Source organism: Engystomops pustulosus, chromosome 6, assembly GCF_040894005.1.
Source record: "Engystomops pustulosus chromosome 6, aEngPut4.maternal, whole genome shotgun sequence".
NCBI lineage: Eukaryota > Metazoa > Chordata > Amphibia > Anura > Leptodactylidae > Engystomops > Engystomops pustulosus.
Window position 1 is genome coordinate 27,140,650 of NC_092416.1, and position 18,860 is coordinate 27,159,509.

At 40.7% G+C, this 18,860-nt stretch overlaps 1 protein-coding gene and 1 long non-coding RNA gene across 11 annotated transcripts in view; one reads left to right on the plus strand and one right to left on the minus strand.

Annotated features, from left to right (window-relative positions):
• LOC140134722 (uncharacterized) overlaps positions 1-18,860 on the plus strand; it is a 250,925-nt gene that overhangs the window by 1,188 nt on the left and 230,877 nt on the right. The gene's annotated exons all lie outside the window — the stretch shown is intronic.
• Positions 7,780-18,860, minus strand: part of PAX7 (paired box 7) — a 75,365-nt gene continuing 64,284 nt past the window's right edge. For all 4 annotated transcript variants that reach the window (XM_072155251.1, XM_072155249.1, XM_072155250.1 and 1 more), the window contains exons 8-9: positions 12,157-12,403; positions 7,780-9,891 (exon numbers count right to left, since the gene is read on the minus strand). In XM_072155251.1, the coding sequence (XP_072011352.1) occupies positions 9,776-9,891; positions 12,157-12,403 (363 nt within the window). In that variant the 3' untranslated portion in view covers positions 7,780-9,775. The remainder of the gene's footprint in view (positions 9,892-12,156; positions 12,404-18,860) is intronic.

Consider the following 18,860-nt stretch of genomic DNA (forward strand, 5'->3'; position numbering starts at 1 on the left):
ACTCGGGAGGGATTGGGTATCAAATTTTGTGGAGCGTTTTGGTATTTTATCCACTGAGAATTTGTACATTTTTTGAAAAACACATTAATTTAGCCAAAAACAAAGTACTTTCAAAATTGTATCCGATTTTGTTTTAACCCCTGTAAAACAATTAAAGGGTTAACAAACTTTGTAAAAGTTGTTTTACGTACGTTGAGGGGTGTAGTTTCTATAATGGGGTAATTTATGGGGTTTTACTTTTATTTAGGCCTCTCAAAGTGACTTGAAACCTGAGTAGGTCCCTCAATAGCAGGATTTTGCGTTTTTTAATAAAAATTTGAAAAATCGCACCTGACGTTCAAAGCCCCATAACATCCTACCAAAATAAGAGTATGCATAAAAAACCATGTCCACATAAAGAAGACATTCGGTGAATGTTAGTTTTTTTTGCAGTTATGACTGTGTGGAAAAAGTAGAACATTTTGAAGTTCGAAAATCGAGAATTTTTCAAAATTTTCACCAAATATCTGATTTTCAGATACATGCAAAACATACCACAAAAAATTTTCAACTAACATGAAGTACAAAGTGTCACGAGAAAACAATTTCAATATCACTTGTATATGTTAAAGGAAACCTACCATTTAGAATGGCAGGGGTAAGCTGTAAGTACCGAGCACCAGCTCAGGGTGAGCTCAGGGTGAGCTGGTGCCGGTACTTACTTTTGTTAGTGTTATAAACCGCGGTATCGCGGTTTTAACACTTTTTAAACTTTAGAGCAGGAGAGGCTTCGGCGCTGCGCGCGACCGTGCATCATCTCCACTATTTCCTATGTAGGCGCGTGCACGATCGTGCGCACGCAGCGCCTAAGCCTGTTCTGGTCTAGAGTTTTAAAAGTGTTAAAACCGCGGTACCGCGGTTTATAACACTAACGAAAGTAAGTACCGGCACCAGCTCACCCTGAACTGGTGCTCGGTACTTACAGCTTACCCCTGCCATTCTAAGTGGTAGGTTTCCTTGAAAGCGTTTCAAATTTATAACCATTTATAGTGACACAGGGCAAATTTGAAAAAAATAGTGTCAGGAAGGTGAAAAGTGGCTTTGGCGTTGAGGGGTTAAGTAGGGGACCGCCGGTACTGCCATACTACAGTATGGCAGTACAGGCAGTCCTCGGGTTACTTACAAGATAGGGTAAATAGGTTTATTCTAAGTTGAATTTGTGCGTAAGTCGAAACTGTATATTTTATATATATATACGTCATTCCTCCTTCGCTGCCATCAGGCTGTTCAACAAACAAGGCCCAAACAGAAGTAACCTGCGCCCCACACCTAACCAGTCCCTGCAAGTCCCATCCACAGACTAAACATCAAACTGCCGATCATTGCTTGTCTCTTTTTTGTCTTTTTATCCCCCTTTTCTTTTTGTTCATTTATCCCTAATATTATTGTTGTCATAGTTTGTGCTTCACTCTCTGTACCCTCTCTGCTGCTGTAACGTTGTGAATTTCCCCACTGTGGGACTAATAAAGGATTATCTTATCTTATCTTATAATTGTAGTTCTAGATCATTTTTTTTTTTGCCCCAGTGACATTTGGAGTTTCAATTTTTTTTTTGCTGTAATGGGACCAAGAATTATCAATGAAGCTTCATTACAGATACCTTACAGCTGACGATAGAAAAGCTTCCAGAGAGCTTCACCAGAGGTCACAGTGGGCAGAGGCGTTCGTCTTTAACCCCTTAACGCTCTGCGCCGTAGCTCTACGGCGCAGAGGTATAAGGGATGTATGAGGAGGGCTCACGGGCTGAGTCCTCTTCATACAGAGGTGGGGGGTTTTGCATTTTGCACAAAACCCCCACCGCTAATAACCGCGGTCGGTGCTTGCACCGATCGCGGCTATTAACCCTCTAAACGCCGCCGGCAAAGTCGCCGGCGGCGTTTAAAAGACGGCGGCGCGCGGGCGCCGCCATCTTTTTTTCGAGCGCCACGCCCCCGAACGTCATCGGGGGGCGGCGATCGGTTACCATGGTAGCCTCGGGTCTTCTTTTGACACGAGGCTACATGGTTTATGCAGGTTTGTTACAATGAGCCAGTGGCTCATTGTAATGTATGACCTGCAAAAATGCCATATATTGCAATACTGTAGTATTGCAGTATATGGTAGGAGCGATCTGACCATCTAGGGTTAATGTACCCTAGATGGTCTAAAAAATAGTGGAAAAAAAGAAAAAAAAAAGTTTAAAAAAGAAAAAAAATTAATAAAATATTAAAAGTTCAAATCACCCCCCTTTCCCTAGAACAGATGTAAAACATAACAAACAGTAAAAATCACAGACATATTAGGAATCGCCGCGTCCCAAAATGCCCGATCTCTCAAAATATAAAAACGGTTACGGCCGGCGGTGACCTCCGAGGCGGGAAATGGCGCCCAAATGTCCGAAATGCGACTTTTACACCTTTTTACATAACATAAAAAATGAAATAAAAAATGATCAAAATGTCGCACAGACCTCAAAATGGTAGCAATGAAAACGTCGCCACATTTCGCAAAAAATGACCCCTCACACATCTCCGTGCGCCAAAGTATGAAAAAGTTATTAGCGTCAGAAGATGGCAAAAAAAATTTTTTCTTTTTTGTACACATTCGTTTAATTTTTGAAAATGTATTAAAACACAATAAAACCTGTATACATTTGGTATCACCGCAATCGCACCGAACCAAAGAATAAAGTAGGCGTGTTATTTGGAACGAAGAGTGAAAGTCGTAAAAACTGAGCCCACAAGAACGTGACGCACGTGCGGTTTTTTTTCAATTTTTCCACATTTGGAATTTTTTTTCAGCTTCGCAGTGCACGGCATGTTAAAATAAATAACATTACGGGAAAGTAAAATTTGTTACACACAAAATAAGCCCTCACACAGGTCTGTACACGTAAAAATGAAAAAGTTATGGATTTTTGAAGTTGGAGAGCGAGAAATTAGCCGAAAAACCCTCCGTCCTTAAGGGGTTAACTGAGGTTGTCTGTAAGTCGGGTGTCCTTAAATAGGGGAACCATCTGTATATAGGGATTTTCCTCATTCATTGCAATGTGCTAATACGACTAAGGGGAGACCTCATTACAATGTACAAATACCAGAACGGGCAGTACAAGGATCTCTCCAAAGCCTGCTACCAGCCGCTTAATCAGGTCAATGATTCATACATATTAAATACATATATATAGTTTAGATGCCTTGAATACAATTAACAATTACAATACGGGGATAATTTTCAGGCATATAAACACTGGTTAGATTTACAGTATATACAGTAGATACCAAATCTATTCATTAGTTGTACTATATAGGAAATTAACACGGGGTACAGGTCTCTGATCAGTATCATAGAAGACTAATGGCTTGGTGGAACGCTAAATGGAAAGCACGAGAAGAAATACGGTGGCTGTAAGTGGACAAAAGAATCAGTGCATGAATAAGGCGTCAATTGCATTTGGTGGTACCACTGGGTTTCATGCAACATTTTCAGAAGCTTAATTTAAGCCATCAGGAGTAAGGGTATGTAATTTATAAATCCAATAAAGAGAGGTTTTAAATGATGACATCACTTCCGCCTCTATATGTATATAAACCATGATGGTATGTATGAGTCATTGACCTGATGAAGCGGCTGTTATCAGGCGTGCAACGCAGTGTCCTTTTTTATCTTTTATATTTATTAATTTTTTTATATTCTTATAAAATGATATTTGTTCATTAAATGTCTATATAATGTATATACTCGTGTATAAGCCGAGTTTTTCAGCACAAAAAATGTGCATAAAATCCTCACCTCGGCTTATACATCAGTCAATACAGAGCCCAGCACTTTAAAAAAAAAACAAAAAAAAACTTATATACTCACCCTCCGATGGCCCCGCTGCACAAGGCGGCTCCTCTTCTGGCTTCCGCTCCTGTCTTCTTTCTTCGGTAACAGCCTGCAGGATGTTACCGAAGAAAGAAGACAGGCGTGGAAGCCAGAAGAGGTGCCGCGCTGACATGGGGGGAGTATATAAATTTATTTTTTTTAAGTGCTGGGCTGGTTGTATACTACAGGGGGCAGGCTGGCTGTATACTACTGGGGGCGTGCTGAGCTGGCTGTATACTACTGGGGGCAGGCTGGGCTGGCTGTATACTACTGGGGGCAGGCTGGGCTGGCTGTATACTACTGGGGGTATGCTGGGCTGGCTGTATACTACAGGGGGCAGGCTGGGCTGACTGTATACTACAGGGGGCAGGCTGGGCTGGCTGTATACTACTGGGGGCAGGCTGGGCTGGCTGTATACTACAGGGGGCAGGCTGGGCTGACTGTATACTACAGGGGGCAGGCTGGGCTGGCTGTACACTACTGGGGGCAGGCTGGGCTGGCTGTATACTACACGGGCAGGCTGGGCTGGCTGTATACTACTGGGGGCAGGCTGGGCTGGCTGTATACTACTGGGGGCAGGCTGGGCTGGCTGTATACTAATGGGAGCATGCTGGGCTGGCTGTATACTACAGGGGGCAGGTTGGGCTGGCTGTATACTACTGGGGGCAGGCTGGGCTGGCTGTATACTAATGGGGGCATGCTGGGCTGGCTGTATACTACAGGGGGCAGGTTGGGCTGGCTGTATACTACTGGGGGCAGGCTGGGCTGGCTGTATACTACTGGGGGCAGGCTGGGCTGGATGTATACTACAGGTGGCAGGCTATATACTACTGGGGGCTTGCTGGCTATATACTGGGGGGTCTGTGACCAATGCATTTCCAACCCTCGGCTTATACTCAAATCAATAGGTTTTCCCAGTTTTTGGTGGTAAAATTAGGGGTCTTGGCTTATACTCGGGATCCTTGACCCCAGCAAGGATGAGGCAGCATCCCATGTGTACAGTATTTGACAGTCTTGTACCTGCCCTCACAACCACCGGAGGTGAGCGCAACACAATTATAGATATTAAACCAGATCACATTTATTTGCACCAGGAAGCGCCTTTTTCTTGTCATAGTGCCTAAATGTTTATTTGCTGTTTTTATATATGCATTCCAAGAACTATAAAGGATTTTTTCATTATTAAAATTTTTTCAAAAATATTTTTCAACCTTGTTTTATCTGATTTACTGAACCTGATGTACAGAGCTGAAACCATTTAGCTATAACCTTTAGCAGTGGCAATTACCTTCCAGAATACTGCTAGTGCGCGCTTCATTCCTTTCAGTTGAAAAATTAGAGAATTTAAGTCTGTCCGCTCATTCCAAAGCTAAGAGGTGGACATTTAGGCAAAATGTTGGCACCAGCAAGCTAGTTTGTAACCAGGTCAATCAGTTCTAGTACAACTAACATTCTCATAACAATTTCTCAGAGATTACTCAAGTCTGGAATGGTGGCCCAAAAAAAGGCCAACTTCAATATCGTAGGGACAAATGGACAACGTGTTTCTTGCATGCTATCAGGTGCTTCCCCGGGTCATTGATTCATACATATCAATAACTTTGGCTCAAGTTTGTAAAATGGTAGAAAAAGCAAACAATAAAAGATTGGAAACAAGTGATTTGGAGCCATGAGTTAAGAGTCAATAGACTGGGCCTGTTGGGTGTGGAAAAATCAAGTTGAAATGGATTGAGTCATTGAAGTTCATTAAGAATCCTCAAGGAAGAATTCAGGCAGTGTTGCAAAACACTAATAAAATAATTGTCAGAACTCAGCAATTTGAGTTCTGCTGGCTTTTGAATTCTGAGTACCACACCCAGGTGTATGCTCTGCAGAGGTGCTGAGCGAATTACATCTTGTTTCCTCTCTGAACTGGGTCTGTGTCACAGGTGCCAGTTGAAATAAATGATGGCCAAACAACTCAGCTGCTGGGGCGGCGTCCAGGCACTCTATTTAAACTAAAGTTTGAAAAGTTGACTGGATTTTTGTGATCACAATACTCTACTTGCTTTTATTATGATTCTGACCTTTTGACTATTGTACTACTTTACAATTTTGTACCTCGCCGCTGTCTTGGTTTAGGCTCTGTTTGCCACCTGACTTTCTAATTATCTGTCTTGTCTGTCTTGCTTGTTTGTCTTGCTGTTCTGTGTATATACCCAGTCTTTACCTTTGGTTTAACGCAGGTCCAGCCAGTAAGTAGGAACAGAGGCTGTGGTAAGCAAGCTACATCTTTCCATCCTGAGCGACGTATATGCTCAGCTGAGGCAAAAGAAGCCTATGGGGAGCTACTGCAACATATTGTATCCCTCCTCCAGTCGCGCTGAGCAGATACACTGCTCAGCAGGATGGAGAACACCGGTGATGCCTCTGTCCATATAAGGACAGGGACATCACTGACCTATAACATTCAGGGTGGAGGAGGAGTCACCAGGTGACATATCCCGCTATGTAAGCATACATTGGGAAACATCCTCCAGTTTCATCCCACCCAACATCTGCAAAGAGTTTGTATGTTCTCTCTGTGTTTGTGTTGGTTTCCTCTGGGTCCTCCGGTTTCTTCCCACACTCCAAAACATACAGTTAGGTTGATTGGATTGTAAGCCCCATGGGGACAAGGACTGATGTGGCAAGCTGTGTAGCTCTGCGTAATCTGTGTGCGCTCTATTAAAAATAAAGAATTATTATTATTACAGGCAGTCCCCAGGTTACATACTAGATAGGTTCTGTAGTTTTTTTCTTAAGTTGAGTTTGTATGCAAGTCGGAACCGTATACTTTATAATTGTAACCCCAGTCAAAATTTTTTTGGTCTCTGTGACAATTGGATTTTAAAAATGTTGGATTGTCATAACAACCAGGATTAACAATAAATCTTAATTACAGGCACCATTGATGACTGTTATAACTGTTTATTGTAGCTTAGGACTAAAGTACAGTAAATTACCAAAATCCAGAGGTCCGTTTGTAACTAGGGGTCGTATGTAAGTCAGGTGTTCTTAAAGGACACCTGTCATCAGGTCTGTGTCACTAGTCCTGTCACTACTACCTGTTGGAGCAGCTCACAAGGATCCCATCCCAGCCTTTATCTAGTTATTTCATACATTATTCATTGTAAAATCATCTATTCTTTATCATGTAAATGATGCTGGTCACATGGTCAGAGGCAGTGATGTCACCCCTGTTACCCCTCCCCTCTCCTCCCCCTGCTCATGTCTGTGTGTATTGCTGGTATCTGTGCTGCATCTGCTGACATACTGCATCCTCCTAATATACAGGTGAGAGACACAGACATCAGCTACACAGGAATCTGACATGTTCTGCTGTAACATGGCTGCCTGGAGCTGCTGTATCTCTCCTATATACACACACATGCACACACAGGCTGCAGGGGGCGTGGCCACCAGCACCAGGAAGCACATCATTATACAGCCTCACATCATTATACAGGCTGTCAGTCAAGCACTGGGGGTGTGGCTGTGCCTCCCACTCATGAATAGAGTGGACAGCTTGAATATGCTAATGCTTCATTGGTCATTTCACAGGTCATTTGCATACAGCTTTAGGACCTCATTGCTTAGGTTTACAGGCATGTAGAGGGACAATGAAGGGATAGAGGCAATGCTCTCTAATGGCAGTTTATGAAAATATATTTAGTTTAGGGGGGTTATTTTGCATGACGGGTTCTCTTTAAGTAGGGGGCCGCCTGTATTTATCTGTACCATATGTTGTAAGGACGTGTCTATACATCTTATTGCAAAAACGTGATGTCAACCCAAGCGTAGATAAGTGGATTTTTATAGTTTACTGATGTATTAAAGAAATTGAATTGTAATCCAACAAATAAACACACCACAAACAAGAGAGAAAGAATAGGCTTCATCTTCTTTAATGCATAACAGCAATGCCTGAGGTACACAAAAAAAACACACACAGGCGCAGGTAGTTAACCCTGTCACTGCCGGATAGGAGATCTGTGGCTTGCAGACACCAGTCATCAGCAATGAGGGTAAAACAAGTACAAGTTTATCTTCCTAATCTACGACTTAATATAGCTGAATAAATTATAGTGGGATTATATATATATGTATGCACATATATATATACACATATATATGTACACGCGCACACTTGGAGTGACTCGGACACGGAGGTGACGGTCAGTTTGTATGGAATGCCTACTAGTGCTATATAAGAGGGTCCTGGTTGGTGGCATTAGACTAAAGGGTTAGAAGCAATTCATATACATTTTTAGATGGGATACGGGCACCACGCCACACTGTCCTAGTGGTCGCACAAGGTATCCCTCCAATGTCCATTTTATAGAAATATATTTTTAAAAAAAAGAATGTCAAGTGTTTTTATGTGCAAGCGACAACAGCTCCATTTTGTTATATCGTCTTCTTGTCATCCCCTTCCGGGGATCGTCTGTCAGAGCGTATTGTCTTATAACACGGGATGAAAGTCTTTTTATTTTTTGTAGAGAAATGCTGAGTGCTTGATAGCTTGGGAAAAAAAATCATGCCCTTTGCTCCCCTTTAATCACCACCAATCCCCATTATCAATAATTTTCTCTTGAAACATAATATATAAATGTTTTTTGAAGACGTCACATATTTCATATACATCGACCTTACTATACATCTTTTGTTGTGAAATTATTCACAGGAATGAGCTTCAGCACCGGACTTCTCTGGGCTCTGGTGACTATAGTATATACATATATTAAACCAAAACTTAAAACCTGTCTGGAAAGCCTATTGTGGTCTCCTTGTCAATGGTACCAGAGGCTTTATGGAATGTCCATATTATTATTGGTCCACCGTACTTCTGTTACCCCGCATATGGTGAACATTCGGGAGAAGCCTGTGATCTCCATGGTCACGGTCATATCATTTTGCACCATTGTATACTTTCTATCGTCTTGGAATGTGTGATAATTAAATAATATTGTTGCATAAGTTCATACAATCATTTCTGTGGATAAAATGAATGTACCACAGGTATAAAGGTTTTTGTTATTGTAGAAAACTTTGAGGTTGTGAAATTTTTAGGCGGGCGAGCAGACATAGATTTTCATTATGCTCAAGATTAAGTCTGCACATTATTCCACATAGTTCAAACACAATTGGCTAATCACGGCTTGGAAAGTGAGCGCCTCGAACATCATTGAATTGGTAGATTTGGCCCATTATATGCAATTTTTTTTTTCTTACTCTGGGGCTGGTTTTAATTCTTACATTCTCACAATAGCATTGTCCTAATTAATACAAAACTAAGAGAAGTTGTCAATAAAAAGAGAATTAATTTCCACTATTTTTCAATTAAGTAAACATTTCTCTGGAGTATTTATTGTGGCGTGTGAGTGCTGATGTATTTTCATGGACTCCATTTTTATTCAGTTTATTCAGTTTTTTTCTCCACTTTGTGGAATGCCGGTACGAGTTTTCTTCAAGACGTGGAATGATATGTGGATAAGTGATTAAAAAAAATGATAACATTTGCACTCAGGCATGAATTGTTCCACATCTGGCCATAGTATCATCGCAGATTTTCCTTATTTGTGCCGTGTTCTCATGTTTTCCACAGAAAATAGTGTGCCGATTCTAAGCACATTGGTTCTTGCATCATTTGACTTGACAATGAATTGGCTAAGAATTCTGAGAGTATTCCATAATTAACCAGAAGCTTCCGGAATATCGAACGGACAAACGCTGGCATAATACTTTCTGGTTGCAGAAAATTTACTCTGATATATTGTCTCTGTAGATTAGAGCGGATGGGCACAAATGTTTACGGAAAGGTGTATAGCCCTATGACACTGGCGCTTGGAGCATTGGTTGGTGGGTGAACTCTTCAATAGGCTTGTCCAGTTTCTACAGGTAAAAGACCCAAAACGGCAGAGTGTTCTCCAAGCTTCATCCGACGCTGTGTGGACAGACTGACGTTTTTAGCTAAATAATCGACAGCAGCTGCAAGACAGATCCAAAAAACAGTCAGTCAAGTCTAACAGTCCTGTTATATCCCCAAATCACACAGTATAATAGATTAATGCGTAGGGTACTGTCACCAGGTTTGAGAACCCAAATTCCATCTTTGGGCAGAGTGTACAACAGAGTACACCTTGCTTCAGGACTTTCTGTAAATTTCAGCCAAATGTAGCAATGGAAGGGACTGTAGTCCGAAACCCCAGCAGAATAAATATATGCTACATTTTTGGGTGCCCTAAACCTGGTGACAGGTCCTGAAAACATTGGATGCTTATATATTGAATATGAAATAATAGAAGTTTTTACCAAATTTCAGTGCCAAGTTCAGTAGCCTATCAAACTGAAATTGTCTACGACATATATTGTATAAGCCATGAGCCAGGAACAGTTTTGACATTTGCAATTTTTTGTATTTATTTTGGACAATAAAATCTTGAATAATTCTACTACTATGTGCATTTAGACAAAACAAAACATAAAATCACAGAACCCATATGCCTTACAAACACAAAAGCTTTTCATTCCCGTTAATGTTCTAAATTAAATTAATACTGATTTAGAAGTTACTGCCAATAAGTAAAGAAATATGAGTCGTCAGTGGAGTGTCAGCTGTATCCCTAGGGGAGAACTCGTCCAGACAGGACGCTTATTAGAGTTGTCATATCCATTAGGTTTCCTTTCACGCTTCTGTGTCCTATCAGTGTGGGCATCAGAGATAGACCTGTGTGTGCCAAGGGCCCAATAAAGTCAATGGATTTGGTTAAGCAGGAAAATATTGCTAGATAAAAATACTTTATAATATTATATCGGTAGAGATTTGTAGAGGTAACTTTGGAGATTTTATAGGCATTATGGTAATTCGGAATTTTGTTTGCTGTTGGAAGGATGATTGTCATACATAGTATATCAGGCCATGACACACATGGCATACTTTATTCTGAGATGTATTGATCCTTACTCCTCTTTATATCAGCACTTGTCTATGGTCTCCCAAATAAAAGCATAGCAGTGCCGCTACGCCCGAGGCTGTGGTTGGAATAGATTCTTACTATTAATTGCAGGTGTGCCCCTAACATGCACGAGGTGGGAGAAAGGTCAGGGTCAGCATAGGAGCAGAGGCGGCTGCCACACATGGTTTTCATTCAGACATGAAAAGTAATAGGCACTTAAATTGTTGAAACCATCTGTACTGTTTGGTACCGACTATGGCATTCATGATGCGCAAAGGAGTGCCTTCTCGCATATCACTAAATATAGCACACGGCATGTTATGTTATTATGTTTTTTGACGCTTTTTAGGAATGCATGCGTTAATTTGACAAGTGATGGACACATAGCTCGGAATTGTATAGCGAATTTACTTATAGAAAATTAATTCATGACATGCTACGTTTATACAGAATAATATAGGCCTACATGACAGCAAGGAGGTGGCGTTGGGAAGAGAAATATCTCTATCAGGTCTAGTGAACAGATCTACGTTACTTTGTCTTCTACATTCCTGAAAAATCTTCTTTATTGTTCAATTATCAGACACAGGTTTTGTTTGAGGGTGTACTTTCACTCAGACCCGAGGGCCCAATAATCTTCTTACCACACAAGAGGAGGCCAATACTATAAATTATATAGTTGGGGCCATGGAAGAGATTTAGCATTGGGGCCCCTGCAAAGATCTCTGACCAGGGTTGTGGTTTTTCTATTGTTTTTTACACACCCCTCTATCTCCCTAATGTGTTGCTGTTACAGATTCTCTCAATAATAACAGAATAATAATAAGAGCATGCAATTAAATATTTGTGAACTATCCCTCAGCCTCATCTACAACCCCAAATCTGGTACAGGCTGAGATTTATTTACTTTCTGCAAGCTGTCATACAATTTGGGGCCAATTCACACAACCATGGTCGGTTTGTGAATAATGGACCATGCTGTGTCCTGTTTCAAGCAAACGCACTGCCGGAGACGGTTCTGCGCTTCTGTTTATTGGGGGAAGCATGGACTCGGTTCATGGTATATCACTATGATGCAAGGAATCTTGTCCAGCACATTCTGTGATTCATGGAATAGCTGTGTAAATCGTGATATTGATTTAGCAAGACCGTGATTAATGATAAATTTGTTATTCGGAGTTACAATGTAGTCCTCATGGCACAGTGTATTTAGATACACTGTACATTTTACAGTCACATCTGTAACAATTGTAACAATTTCCCCCCCATTTATCCATGAAAAACTGATGGCACTTACTTTGTCCATACTGTCCATACTGGTAACTTGCTACAGGGTCCATGCTATAACCTGTTGTACTGTATGTTGGTGCACAGTAGGACTGGGATGTAGGGAGGCTGTCCACAGATTTGATGGAGTCACTGCGCTGGCTGCAGCTCGCTGAGAGGGAATTACTGGTTTCCAAGCCACTGTGCAGAGGAGAAATGGAGAAGTCTGACTGGGACTGTGGGGCCACTCCGCTGGGACTACTGAGGATGCTCATTACCTGTAATATAATAAGAAGGCATTAACTCTGAACCAGGAGTTACCCAACCGAAGATATGTCATCACTATTTAGTGTCTGCAGCAAACTAGCAGCATTTGTATTCACATTCAGGTTTAGCTTCTGTGAAAATATTGTCATGTTTTGAGGAATATAAACTCATTAAGATGGATGAGATTTTAGAAGAAGAGAATAAGCAGACACTTTATCCCAAGGCTAAGAAAGTTAATAGATTGACACAGTGTTTATAATCTTTACAGACTTACTTGAAAATTACAATTAATACAACTCATAGTTCCTTATAAGTAATGTAAGTGCCACCTAACAGCAGGTAGTTATGAAATGCTCTACATATTGGACAGATAAGATTATTTAGACTTAAAGGGAACCTGTCACCAGGATGAAGGGTGGTAAACCAAGCACACTGACATACTGGTGTGTGTGTAAGATCTGCTCTTATTTTAGCTTTCAATGCCCTGTTTTTTTTTACAAAGAAAATGCTTTTAAAATTATGCAAATGAGCTTGTGAGGTTCTGGGCTCCATAGTTGTTAATGGAGCCTGGAGCCCCTCAGGCTCATTTGCATAATTTGTAAAGCCTTTTTTTTCTTAAAAACAAGGGCATAGAAAGCTTAAAGAAGAACAGGTCCTGCCAGAGAGGGTATGTGCCAGTATGTCATTGTGCTTGGTTTACAATCCTTTATCCTGGTACTAGATGTCCTTATAAGGAACAGTCGACATTCTCACTATTCAAAACATCTTGCCATCTTTTCAAGTCTCAAACCTTAAATCTTGTGTATATCATCATATCATATTTTGTGTTCATCAATGTTAGAATGATAGAATGAAAAATGAGTGCTATCTACATTATCAAACAAAGAATACAGAAACACCAAGATTATTTGGAGCAATATCTTTAGATGAGACCCTGCACTAAGCAGACTGATACCATAGAATCAGTCTTCCATTCAAAAAGTTATGCCTTTAAAGATCCCTTTAAGAATAGCATTGTGGTACCTTTAGTGACAACAACATGGGTTGGTAGAATACTATAGACGTTAGGATCTATTTAGATCATTCCAGAATCTCAGTATCATATAACCCAGAATATATGCAGGAGTTTAGTTCCTGATGCTTTATCTACTAGGTGCTTGCAGAGTCTACAGTCCTGGGAAGTGCTGTGTTTTGTGCTCTCTCCAGTAGGATCTCTACTACAGTGAGAAGAATTGCATGATCCATTTACAGCCGCAGTTCCTAGGATTGCTCAGCTACTTTCTTCCCCTCAGTGATTTGTACTGATGGTAATGAATAGCTCTAAACATAGACATATGCCTTGTCCTACCCCTGACCTCTCTAGTGTGCTATCCTTCCTCGTGACCTCTTTTTCCTACCCCCTGCACTTTGCCAAAAACTTGTTTAGCAGTTTCCGCCACAGACAGCACTAGAGGAGGAGGAGATGGAGATGGCTGCTCCTTTGGAAACAGGTTAATGTGATTTCTAGAAGTGTTTGAAGCTGAGGTCTTGAGGAAGGGGCAGTATAATCCCCTGCAGTACAGGGGGCTCCACTCCCCCCCATCACCTCTCCTCAGTAATGTATTACTTCTTAGTATATTACCATCACTAACCAAAAATCAATTGCAAGGCGACATCTGTAAGACTTTATCTGCTGGGATATCAGGAGCCTGTCAATCTGTGTGAGTGGCAGTGCTCGCTCCCTCCTCTACTCTCTCTGTCACCCCTTTCCTCTCGCTCTGCACTGCTGCCCCAAATCAGTCACACTCTATTTAGATTAACCTCTCTCCTGCCTGACTGCATGGAATTGGTTACCATGTATCCCTGGGCATGGTAAGAGTTAACCGTGCTACATAGTGGTTCAGATTGGAGGTGAAAATTTTTTCTCAATTTTGCTCATAGTAAATAGCAAAAAAGTAAAAGTGCCCATGACTTTATTTACCTTGTAAATTCTAGACCATGAAATGCTACATGCCAAGACAGAGTGGACATAGCTTAGCCTCATATCCCAAATTAACCCTTGCATGCCCCAAAAGCGAAGCAGCTCACAACCTTGCCTTTAGGTCACTTGGTTAGTAGTCGGGGATGTGTTCTCTCTGACGCTGGGATATGTCCTTTTACTGCCCCTTCCTCTATATCTCTCCTCACATTCACTCTTTCTTCCCTCAGCAGACATTTTTGCCCTCGGGAGGTTTCATCATCCTATCCGTACTTTAAAAGAAGAGGAGTTAAAAAAAAATGTAATTAATTCCCTCTATTTCTGAGCTGGGCCTGAGGGTCTGTGTCCGCGGAGGCTCCAGCCAGGGAAATCTGCACCCTTTATGATAAACCGAGTCAGCTTTAGACGTTCAAGTGCAATTAGGATCCCCCATCTCGAGACCATCAGCTCCTCCAACTTCTTGGGCCGCAGGAGGAAGGGAAATTGAGCTGCAGAGAAAACTACATGAAAGTGGGAGATAGGGATGAAAGACTGTCCCTCGTATACAATGCGGACAGGAACCTTATATTATCTCTGTGGATATAGGATCTGCAGTGGGCAAGGATATTAAAAGATTAAACATTAACTATACAAGAAATAACACTTTTGTGCACACTCCAAGGGCATTCTCATTCTATCTCGGTTACACAGCGGATGTAAATAGTAAATGAGAACATCTAGGTGTAAAACACTGCAGCCGTTTACATGGTGGAGGCTTCTCAAAGGTCCTTAGCTTTAATACAAGTCAGTACATCTGTATTTAGTTCAGCTAAGTTCTTGTTTGGAGGCTTCTATTGCTTTGCTCCATTTGATCAATTAAAAAAAAATGAAAAGCCCCCAAAGTTCGATGGTGCACAAAAGACCCAGTTGACTTTAATCGGCTCCCATTAAGTTTTCCATCAATGGAAAATAGAGGGGTATGAGCTTAGCCAAACGGATAGTAAGTGACAAATAAACAGTGTGTACCGTCATTCAGTAGAGGATAAAGATTTGTGTCCATTAAGAATAGATGCTGAATCAATTATGAAATAAACCAGTTTTCTTCCAATTTTCATGCCTCACCTTTCCCTCACCCTCCTCTGGTTAAGCAGGTAGCCCTCCCCCTTCTTTTATTTCCCCCCAGGGTTTCAGTAATGGAGAGTTCACACTGACTTATTGCTTCAAAACAAGATTTCCTGAGATCTTCTGAGCTACCCCACTAGTGCCCCCCTTCCCCTTTCTGGTGGAAGGTTCGATAAATGTGAAAGAGGCAGAATACAAAGAGTTCTGGGAATGACACATCCCAGCCCAGGGCGCTCTTTCTCCTTCGCAGTCCCCGCTCTGCGCTGTCTCTGATCAATCACAGACCCCTATCTTTTAGCCAAGCTTAGCCCAGCTCCCTAGGCCTGAACTACATGACGAGGAGGTCAGGCCGCGATAAAATATCTGAGGACAGAGAGTAGCTAGAGATAAGGATGAGATTTGTTTTTATAAGATTCTGACCTTTTCCTCCTACCTTTCTGGATTCACTAGAACTAATCGTTGACTTGCCGGGATTAGTTACCCCTCCATATAATGCATAACTTCCTAAAAGTCTGTTTTTGTTTTGAGTCCTTTCAGATGAAACTAAAAAGTTTTGAAATTACTTATTTTTTTAAGTTTTCTTTGACTTTTGGGAGAGAGGGTTTTCTTTATTGTGAAAAGTAAGAAGCAGAACAGATTGGTTTTCACCAATTTTAACAAAAAATATACAAGACTGCATTAAAAATGGGATCTTGGCAACTATTCCAAAACTTGAAACGTTTTAATGAAGGACCGGGATAAACTGAATAGTAATGGAAAGCAAGGTGTGAGGTTATGGGGCATAGTGATATTGGAAGTGTAATACAGGCAGTCCCCGGGTTACATACATGATAGGGTCTGGAGGTTTGTTCTTAAGTTGAATTTGTATGTAAGTCGAAACTGTATATTTCATAATTGTAGATCCAGACAAAAAAAATTTGGCCCCAGTGACAATGGGAGTTTAAACATTTTTTGCTGTAATGGGACCAAGGATTGTCAATAAAGCTTCATTACAGACACCTTACAGCTGATCATTGCAGTCTGGGACTATAGTAACATCCAGAGAGCTTCACCAGAGGTCAGAGGGTCTGTCTGTAACTATGGGTTGTCTGTAAGTCGGGTGTCCTTAAGTAGGGGACCGCCTGTAATGACGATATTTTTTGGCTATATCAACCATATAGATTTTGTACAAAGAAAAGTTGTTGTTTTTCATATACTGTACATACAACCGTGACTTAAAGCTCGGAGGAGCTAGCGGTAGAAGTGAACTAAGTTACAAATAATTTATTGTTGAATGGATACTAAATATCTCTTCTATGGTTGGAGTATCCTATGGTGAATTCTGCATGTACTTTACAGATTACCGCATGTGATTTACCAATTTCCCATTCAGCAGTAACCAGTAATAGTTCTAATGATCGTTGCATCTTATGCAACACAAGTTTTGGATCCAGTCAATTACAATCTTTTGTTTTATTCAGATTTGATTACAATTTTACTTTACTTGTACAGGGTGCTGTTTGTACTCTGTAATGTAATATTATATTTGTTTATGTCCCCTATAATTTGTAAACAGCTGCAGAATTTGATGGCACTACATAAATAAAGATTATTATTATTATTTAATATGCTGATCCCTCCTATGGAGTTCCAACAAGTCTCTGGCAATCTATTGCATTGTGTGTGATTTTTCTTGTGTAACTTTGTATGTACACTGAATAATGAACCAATGCTAGAATGTTTGTCAATGTTTTGGGCATCTGTAACTTTCCTCCATTTTTTTTTTTCTTATCTCTTGCACTTTCACTTTATGTTTCGAGATTGGAAGTTTAGGAGCAATGAGAAACCAAGTCAGTAGAATAATATAAAGCAGAAAGAAACGAAGCGATTGAAGAGGGAGGGGGGGGGGGCTGTGAAAGAGGAGGCCTACTGATTGTTTGAAAGATATGACTATTTAGAGAGAATGACTGCATAAATTTAATTAAAGCGTTTTCACGCTGCAAATGGCTGATTGTAATTATGTTCCCAGCCTCACTTAGCAGAGAAGATGTTGCCTCTTTGTGTAATGAAGGACAGCGAGCAGATGACAGCACCTATTCAGCAGCCTCTTTGTGTCAGGTGTTGATCTGTGGGATGAAATCAGGGGGAACAAGGTTTTGCAAAGATCGAACCAGAATCTGGAGCAGTCATCTGTGAGCAGGGATTATGTGTTTAATACCTATAGATTATCATTACCTATAGATACTTAATAATTTGCCACCGTTGTAAATGTAGCTATATGCAGTGTGCCCTGACATTGTATAATATGTATTGATATTCCTGAATAAACATCAGATAATAATCTTATACCATCCCTTTAATTCTACTTGTACCTGAAAATGGCATACTCTTTGCAATTTAAAGGACATCTACCACCAGGATGAAGGATTGTAAACCAAGCACACTGACATACTGGTGTGTGCCCCCTCTGCCAGGATCTGCATGTCTTTAAGCTTACTATGTCCTTGTTTTTAAGTTAAAAGGCTTTAACATGTTAAAAGCCTTTTTTTGTTAAAACCAGAGCATAAGAAGCTAAAAGAAGAGCAGTTCTTGCCAGCATGTAAGTGTGCTTGGTTTACAATCCTTCATCTTGGTGGTAGATGTCCTTTAGGCTTCTTTTGCCCTTTGTAATAGTGAAAATTATACAAATGAACTTCAGCGGCTCCAGGCTCCATTAAAACCTATGGAGACCCTCAGGCTCATTTGCATAATTTTCAGATCCTTAAAAAAAAACAGGGCATAATAAACTAAAAGAAGAGCAGGTCCTTCCACAGGGGGCACCCACCAGGACGTAGGTGTCATTGATCCTGATGATAGATGTCCTTAAAGTAAATAATGGATTCTGTTTTAGTAAAGGTTCTAATAAACATGAGCTCTTCTCTGTACAGTGATTTTATACAGAATCTGTAGGCGCTACTACACAATGCCCTGGGAATTGGAGGTGCCATGATGGGGCCGTAAAAGGGATGTGACTGTAGCCTAGAAGTCAGTGGATTCATTTGGAGTTAAAACCAGGCAAAAATGTTATTTTTAGTAACAACGTTTTTTGTTTTATAAGAGTTTAAATTACATGAATTCTAATGTCAGACCATAGATTATAAGTTGGCTGCTCAACTCACTGCACTGGGATTTGGCTTGTCTCTAAACAAAAAAAAAGATCAGTTTGTTTCTATAGAGCAAAACTTTTTTAACTTTACACAACTTTAATTTTCTTCCCTTGTTTCTTATGTAAAACTATATACTGTGTATAGATACTTTACAGTCAGGGGGGTATAATTGCCCCCTATGTCAGAAGTTAGATGGATTCTTTTACACATGTTCTGGAAGCCAAGTGTTGCTTCCTGACTACAGCGTGAATATCTATGTGTGAAGGATGAGGGAGGCTGCAGGCA